Consider the following 8,055-nt stretch of genomic DNA (forward strand, 5'->3'; position numbering starts at 1 on the left):
GGACTGGTCCCCTGATCCCAGCAGCCAGCCTTCGGGTCCCGGGGGAGTCCCAGGGGGTCCCCGGAAGGCGTGCCGCGGAGACCCCAGCGCAACACCACAGAAGCGCCAGCCACGCGGCTGCCTGGGGACGGAAGGACAGGGGGCTTCAATGGGCGGAGCTTGTCCGGCATCCAATAGGATGCAGCGGGCGGGGGCGTCGGGCCACCCCGCAAAAGGGCGCGCTGCGCGCCGGGCATTTAAGGACGCCGGGCTGCGGGGTAGTCCGTTCGCCCCTCGCGTCTCTGCAGAGTCCCGCCCGCCTCACCTCAGCCATGCTGTCTGTCCGCGTCGCCCTGGCCCCCATCGGAGACAAGCAGCTGCAGTTGTCGCCGCTGAAGGGGCTCAGCCTGGCCGACAAGGAGAACACGGTGAGCGCGCGGCCGGGCAGGCCGGGCGGTAGGCTGCGCGCGCCGGGGCGGGAGGGTGAGGGGGCCGCCGCCGTCCCTCACGCGCGTCTCCCTGCAGCCCCCGGCCCTGAGCGGGACCCGCGTCCTGGCCAGCAAGACCGCGAGGAGGATCTTCCAGGAGTCCCCGGAGCCCGTGAGTGGAGAGCGTGCGGGCGAGAGGGCTGGTCGGCAGGGGGAGTCCGCGCCCAGCGTTTCGGCGCCAAAATCGCATTGTTTCCTCAGCGCCTTTCCCGCCCAAGTGACCCCTTCCTGAAATGACCTGCTTTGCACATATGTACATGTCCCCTAGTTCTGTAGCACCCTCCTCTTCTATTACACAGGGGATGCGATGGGACTGCTGACCTTGATGCATGGAGCCACATGGAATTGCCGGCCACTGAAGGAAGGGGGCTTGGGAAAATGGCAATTTCATGTGGTTCGCCCGACCTATCCTTAGATCTGGTGTTATTTTTCTCCCCCACCAGAAAACTAGAGTACCTACCCCCAGCGTGGAGGATGAACCACTGCTGAGAGAAAACCCCCGCCGCTTTGTCATCTTTCCTATCGAATACCATGACATTTGGCAAATGTATAAGAAAGCGGAGGCGTCTTTTTGGACGGCTGAGGAGGTAATGGGATTCTAGAAGACCTCTGCAGTGGCGATAATAAGTTGTTTGAAATGTTCCTTAGATCCCTTTTGGGAAGGGTTGCCCACTGAGGATGTTAGATGCTTTAATTGGGAGAGGGACTGTATGTGAAGGGTGAGGGCATGATTGATGACTTTAAGGACATTTGAAAGAGCTTGGTGTGCGGTCCTTCTTCATGCCTGAGTCTGAAATCGTGAACATCTAAACTCAGGTGGATCTTTCTAAGGACATTCAGCACTGGGAAACCTTGAAGCCTGAAGAGAGATACTTCATATCACATGTTCTGGCTTTTTTCGCAGCAAGTGATGGCATAGTAAATGAAAACTTGGTGAGTTTCCCAAAGCCAACTTTTACTCACTTGAAGGTTGAAAGTAGAACTAGTTTGCTTTTGTCTTCTTAATTTTCCACACTGTGTGTGTGTATGTATATATGTTACATGGCGACTCCTGTTTCGCAACGCAACTGAACTTATTTCTCCTGTGGTATTTATTCCCTGACTGGAGAGGCTCAAAGACAATGTTCAGTGGGACTAATAGGTTTACTCCTTTTGGCCACATTTGCCCTCTTTGTGGCTTTGCCATTTTGATCATTAGGTTGTAGTGCTTACTTTGGCAGCACAAATACTAAAATTGAAAGGATACAGAGAAGATTAACATGGCCCCTCCCCCAAGGATGACACGCAAATTCATGAGGCATTGGGTATTTTCCCCAAAGAGTAAATTATCCCCTAATTATGCTTGAAGTAAAACTTCTATCTAGGGTGGCGGGTTCAAGCCCAGCCCCAGCCAAACTGTAACAAAAAATAGCCAGGGCGGGTGCCTATAGTCCCTACTAGGGAAGCTAAGGCAAGAAAATCACCTAAGCCCAGGTGTTGAAGGTTGCTGTGAGCTGTGTGACACCACGGCACTCTACCAAGGGCGATAAAGTAAAACTGTCTCTACAAAAAAAAATTTAAAAACTTCTGTCTAAAGAAATTTTGGTTGCTTATGTCTTACTGTGACTGAATCCTTTTTGCTATGGCGTAGGAAAGTCAATTGATAATAAGTGCTCACAGAAACTCTGTGAAATAGGAATTATCTATTTCCTGATATGCAAATGGAGCATATGTTTATAGAAAAAAAACACTTATACTGGATTTTTTATACAAAGAAGGGGGTGCCTTGGGCTGAAAGTTGCTGCTATTAGTTTTTCCTTAAGCTTAACTTTGATGTGTTTGTCACTAGGTGGAGCGATTTAGCCAAGAAGTTCAGATTACAGAGGCCCGTTGTTTCTATGGCTTCCAAATTGCCATGGAAAACATTCATTCTGAAATGTATAGTCTCCTTATTGACACTTACATTAAAGATTCCCAAGAAAGGTGAGTATGCAGGTGGTAGGCAAAAAGTTGAGGACTCGCTAAGTGTAAGCTTTATTTCAAGTTTTTGGTTCATATAGGCATAAAAATGACTCCAGAATGACTAAGCAGTCATAGTTGTTTCTGGCACCCATAGTCATGTCTGCTTTTAGCAAGGAACCTAAATTCACTTTATTAGTCATTCATTTACAGTTATGAGGATACTGTTGAACAACCAGTCTTATGCCTTCTTTTGAAAAAATAATCTGGGCAGCACTTGTGGCTCAGTGAGTAGGGCACTGGCTGCATATACCGAGGGTGGCGGGTTCAAATCTGGCCCCAGCCAAACTGCAACAAAAAATAGCTGGGTGGGGTGGCACCTGTGGCTCATTGGGTAAGGCGCTGGCCCCATACACTGAGGGTGGAGGGTTCAAACCCAGCCCCAGCCAAATTGCAACCAAAAAATAGCCAGGCATTGTGGCAGGTGCCTGTAGTCCCAGCTACTCAGGAGGCTGAGGCAAGAGGATTGCTAGGAGTTGGAGGTTGCTATGAGCTGTGTGACGCCACAGCACTCTATACTGAGGGCAATAAAGTAAGACCCTAAAAAACGATAGCCGGGCATTGTGGCGAGTGCCTGTAGTCCCAGCTACATGGGAGACTGAGGCAAGAGCATCGGTTAAGCCCAATACCTGGAGGTTGCTGTGAACCGTGACACCACGGCATTCTACCTGAGGGTGACAAAGTAAAACTCTTGTCTCTTAAAAAAATAATAATAATCTCTAGACGTTGGATATGAGGAAGTAAAATTTGGGCCTAAGGGTTTTTAACTCGAGTGACAACATTTTGAGAACCTTGATTATGGGGCTGGGGCTAGATGGTAGAGGAGGAGGACTTGCCCCTTAAAGAGATTGTGGTCAGCATTAGGGAAGGAGCCTTATATGGAGTGACAGTAGCGAAGCTGAAGTCTCAAGTGGCTATTGTAGACTACACAGAAGCATGTAAAGAGGGAAAATAAGCAGGAACTCAAAAGGACTGAGGTGACTCTGGGTAGAGATTTTTTTTTTTTTTAGAGACAGAATGTTGCTTTGTTGCCCTTGGTAGAGTGCTGTGGTGTCACAGCTCACAGCAACCTCCAACTCCTGGTCTTAGTTGATTCTCTTGACTTAGCCTTCCCAGTAGCTGAGACTACAGGCACCCGCCACAATGCCCAGATATTTTTTTGTTGCAGTTTGGCTGGGGCTGTGTTTGAACCCACCACCCTCAGTATATGGGACCAGCGCCCTACTCTCAATGAGCCACAGGGGCTGCCCAGCGTAGAGATTTTTTTTAATTTTATGTATTCTTATTAGTTTTTATAATTTTGGGTTGGGAGACAAGAGTCTCACTAATTGCCCTTGGTAGAGTGCCATGGATCATATCTCAGCAACCTCAAACTCCTGGGCTCAAGTGATCCTCTTGTCTTAGCCTCCTGAGCAGCTGGGACTATAGATGCCCACCACAATGCCCAGCTATTTTTAGAGATGGGGTCTCACTCTTGCTCAGGCTGGTATTAAACTCCTAAACTCAAACAATCTCCCCATCTTGGCCTCCCAGAGCGCTAGGATTACAGACACGAGCCACTGCCCAGCCCTGTGGGTAGAGATTTGAATATGCTGTAAATAAAAATGAGAACATGTAGAGGCATGATTGAGGGTATGACGCAGGGATGGGATTAGGAAAGTCTAGATGGTAAGCCTCAGGAATAGGGAGACACAGGCCAACTCAAAGAGGAGGGTACTGAGATGGAAAGAACCCAATGTCTAGTGACCTTAGCTTCAGAACACAAAGTCATCTGGGTGGGAACAGGATGGGAAATAGACTCCTAAGGTGGGCACCAGCATGAAGGAAATAGAAGAAGGTAGTAAGGAAGATCCAGGTAGGTGCAGGGCTTACCTCTTTGCTTTCCTGATATGGGATCAATGGTGTAGCTTAGAAGTCTAGTAGGAAGCAATCTTAGGTAGTTTAGCATATTGCTTTAATTACATAGATATGGTAGTGTCCCAATAACACACCCAGTGATAATCTTTGCTGTTTATTTAGTGAGATAATAACTTAACAGTTAAGATTTTATGGTTCTTTAAAGATGATAGTGCCTGGCAACTATGATCTGGATTTGAAATAATGAAAGCAGTAGGCCGATGCTGTGGCTCACGCCTATAATCCTAGCACTCTGGGAGGCCAAGGTGGGTGGATTGCCTGAACTCACAGGTTCAAGACCAGCCTGAGCCAGAGCGAGACCTTGTCTCTAAAAATAGCTGAGCATTGTGGCGGGCACCTGTAGTCCCAGTTACTTGGGTGGCTGAGACAAGAAAATCACTTGAGCCCAGGAATTTGAGGTTGCTGTGAGCTATGACACCACAGCATTCTACTGAGGGCAACAAAGTGAGACTCTGTCTTACAAAAATAAATAAATAAATAATGATGGCAAGATTGTCCCTGGTATAATGGACTAAGTTTTAGTGTTCATAGACTTTGGAGCTCAGTATGGAGTACAAGATACCAAGACTTATTAATCAACATAAATGAAATGAATATTGAGGTTTTTAAAGAACACTGGAAGGAAAAGCTAATCAGTAAAAAGAAAAACTTTTCAGTGTGAGTTCTTTTGGGGAGAGAATTGGCAAATATTAGAATCTGGCCTTCATCCCAGCACTGATCTAAAAGTTTGTGATCAGAGGTCTTGCCTGTGATGCTGTAATTGCTGATGCTTTATATCCCTACTAGGGAATTTCTCTTCAATGCTATTGAAACAATGCCTTGTGTCAAGAAGAAGGCAGATTGGGCCTTGCGTTGGATTGGGGACAAAGAGGCTACCTATGGTAGGGAGAACTTTGACCCTACTTAAACTTGATACTGGATTGTTGACCATTCCCATAAATACCAACACTTTACTCACTAGAAACTCTTTAAATAGGAGAACGTGTTGTAGCCTTTGCGGCAGTGGAAGGAATCTTCTTTTCTGGTTCTTTTGCATCAATATTCTGGCTCAAGAAACGAGGACTGATGCCTGGCCTCACATTTTCCAATGAACTTATTAGCAGAGATGAGGTGAGTCTAAATCAAATAACAGGCAAGCTTGTAGCCCAATCGTCTACAACCTAAGGCTTATTCTTATTATGTCCACTAAAGGAGACTGAAGATAACAGATGCCATCATATACACATTTAATACTTTAAAGTTTAGGCTCGATGCCTATAGCTCAGCAGCTGGGGTGCCAGCCACATACATTGGAGCTAGAGGGTTCAAACCCAGCCTGGGCCTGCCAAACAAAAATGACAACCACAACCAAAAAATAGCCAGGCGTTATGATGGGCACGTGTAGTCCCAGCTACTTGGGAGGTTGAGGCAAGAGAATCGCTTAAGCCTAAGAGTTTGAGGTTGCTGTGAGCTGTGATGCTACAGCACTCTACTGAGGGCAACATAGTGAAATTCTGTCTCAAAAAAAAACTTGAACCAAATATATGCTCGGTAAAGGAAATACAGTAGAACCTCTGTAAGTTGGCCAGTCAAGGGACTAACGTATAGAGGTGGTTAACATAAGGAACTAGGCCTACTGTACAGATACGTGCATGTGGTACATGTCCAGTCTATGAAAATTACATCAATGTAAGGAAGTGGTAAATGCAGGGAGATGGTCAACTGTGGAGGTTCTACTGTACTTCAATTTACTGAAATTATTTTACTTGCATTTTCTTTTTTTTGAGACAGAGCTTCAAGCTGTCGCCCTGGATACAGTGCTGTAGCATCACTGCTCATAGCAACCTTCAACTCTCAGACTCAAGTGATTCTCCTGCCTCCGCAGCTCTGGTGTATGTGGCTGGCACCTTAGCCGCTTGAGCCACAGGCGCCAAGCCTTTACTTGCATTTTCAATAAATACATTATTAGTACATGCATATTGCCCTTGAGTGCGCAAAACTCAAATACTTGGTGAGAGTTTTTAAAGAGCTGTTTTATTAATCTTGCCTGGTATTATATGTGATCCTATTTTCTACTTAAAAGTTTGTTGATAAGGGCAGCACTTACGGCTCAGTCAGTAGGGCACTGGCCCCATATACTGAGGGTGGTGGGTTCGAACCCGTCCCTGGCCAGCTAAAACAGCAGTGACAACTACAACAAAAAAATGCTGGGCATTGTGGCAAGCGCCTGTAGTCCCAGCTACTCAGGAGGCTGAGGCAAGAGAATCTCTTAATAAGTCCAAGAGTTGGAGGTTGCTGTGAGCTGTGATGCTGTAGCACTGTACCGCAGAGAAAAGTGAGACTCTGTCTCAAAAAAAAAAAAGTTTGTTGATAAAGCCTGTCAATGAAATGAGGATTCATTTTGATCCAGGGTATGTCTTTGAACATACTTGGATTAAACCGAAGAAAGGAAGGTGAAAGTGCCTAGATTTCTAGTGTGTATGTCAGATTTGAAAGGCCAGGGACATGAACCCTACCATACTGGGGGCCAACTGAATATACTGAACATAGTCCATCTTGCCTCATAGAAAGACTTTCCTTCCTATGTAGGGAAATCAGCTTTGAAGCTTATGGGAGGTTGGGTCACTTAAAATCCCATCAGATTTCTGGAGCATTTAAAATCTAACTAGCCTTGTCACTGACATTTGCCCGCCCTATTGGGTGTAGTACCCAAATTAGAGCTTTTAGTTGCAGAAAGAATACTTTCAGTGAAAGTTCTGGCTCCTCACCACCTTACAAAAGAATAGGTGTGGCTTGTCCTTACCTCCTAGGTAGCTTTCTGGGCCTGGGTGGGGCTGACCCTGCCTCAGTGGTAGAGGTCACCTTCCCTTTGATAGTTCCAGTGCTCTCTGTATGGCTGAGCAAGTTGTATAAGGAGAATGTAGATAGTTTTATTATTCCATGATACAGTGTTCTGGCTTTAGTGATCTTGACCATTTTTCTTCTAGGGTTTACACTGTGACTTTGCCTGCTTGATGTTCAAACACCTGGTACATAAACCATCGGAGCAGAGAGTAAAAGAAATAATTATCAATGCTGTTAAGATAGAACAGGTGGGTGATGTGTACGAGTCACTCTAGTGCAGTGGTTCCTGCAGGTCACGACCCACAGGAACTGTATTAAAGGGCCATGGCATTAGGAAGGTTGAGAACCACTGCTCTAGTGCTTGCTAGGTGCTTTTGTGCCTTGGTGATATTCAGAAGCTATTTTGGTCCCTAGGAGTTCCTCACTGAGGCCTTGCCTGTGAAGCTCATTGGGATGAATTGCACATTAATGAAGCAGTACATTGAGTTTGTGGCAGACAGACTTATGCTGGAACTGGGTTTCAACAAGGTAAAGTATTGTTTATACCCTTCTATTGCTTTTGAAACTGTTGTTCTATATTTATATCTTGATGTGAACCTTTTCAGGTTTTCAGAGTAGAAAATCCATTTGACTTTATGGAGAATATTTCACTGGAAGGAAAGACTAACTTCTTTGAGAAGAGAGTAGGCGAATATCAGAGGATGGGAGTGATGTCAAGTCCAACAGAGAATTCTTTTACCTTGGATGCTGACTTCTAAATGAACTGGAGAGTTGGCCCTGGCCAGGTTCAAACCTGCCAGCCTCTGTGTACGTGGCTGGTGCCATAACCACTGTGCTATGGTGCCAAGCC

At 46.0% G+C, this 8,055-nt stretch overlaps 1 protein-coding gene and 1 non-coding gene across 2 annotated transcripts; both read left to right on the top strand.

Annotated features, from left to right (window-relative positions):
• The first annotated feature begins 302 nt into the window (after positions 1-302).
• On the top strand, positions 303-7,999 carry RRM2 (ribonucleotide reductase regulatory subunit M2). Its single transcript, XM_012803763.2, has 10 exons — positions 303-407; positions 505-579; positions 911-1,054; positions 1,284-1,400; positions 2,296-2,429; positions 5,169-5,263; positions 5,359-5,492; positions 7,349-7,453; positions 7,620-7,733; positions 7,811-7,999. Exons 1-10 carry the CDS (start codon positions 312-314, stop codon positions 7,961-7,963), a joined length of 1,167 nt encoding a protein of 388 aa, XP_012659217.1. The 5' UTR covers positions 303-311; the 3' UTR covers positions 7,964-7,999.
• LOC111724391 lies at positions 1,672-1,779 on the top strand. The gene has a single exon (XR_002772691.1). It is a non-coding gene; the product is annotated as a U6 spliceosomal RNA (small nuclear RNA).
• Positions 8,000-8,055: the final 56 nt, after the last annotated feature.

Source organism: Otolemur garnettii, unplaced genomic scaffold (genome assembly GCF_000181295.1).
Source record: "Otolemur garnettii isolate 467f Iridium unplaced genomic scaffold, OtoGar3 scaffold00022, whole genome shotgun sequence".
Lineage (NCBI taxonomy): Eukaryota > Metazoa > Chordata > Mammalia > Primates > Galagidae > Otolemur > Otolemur garnettii.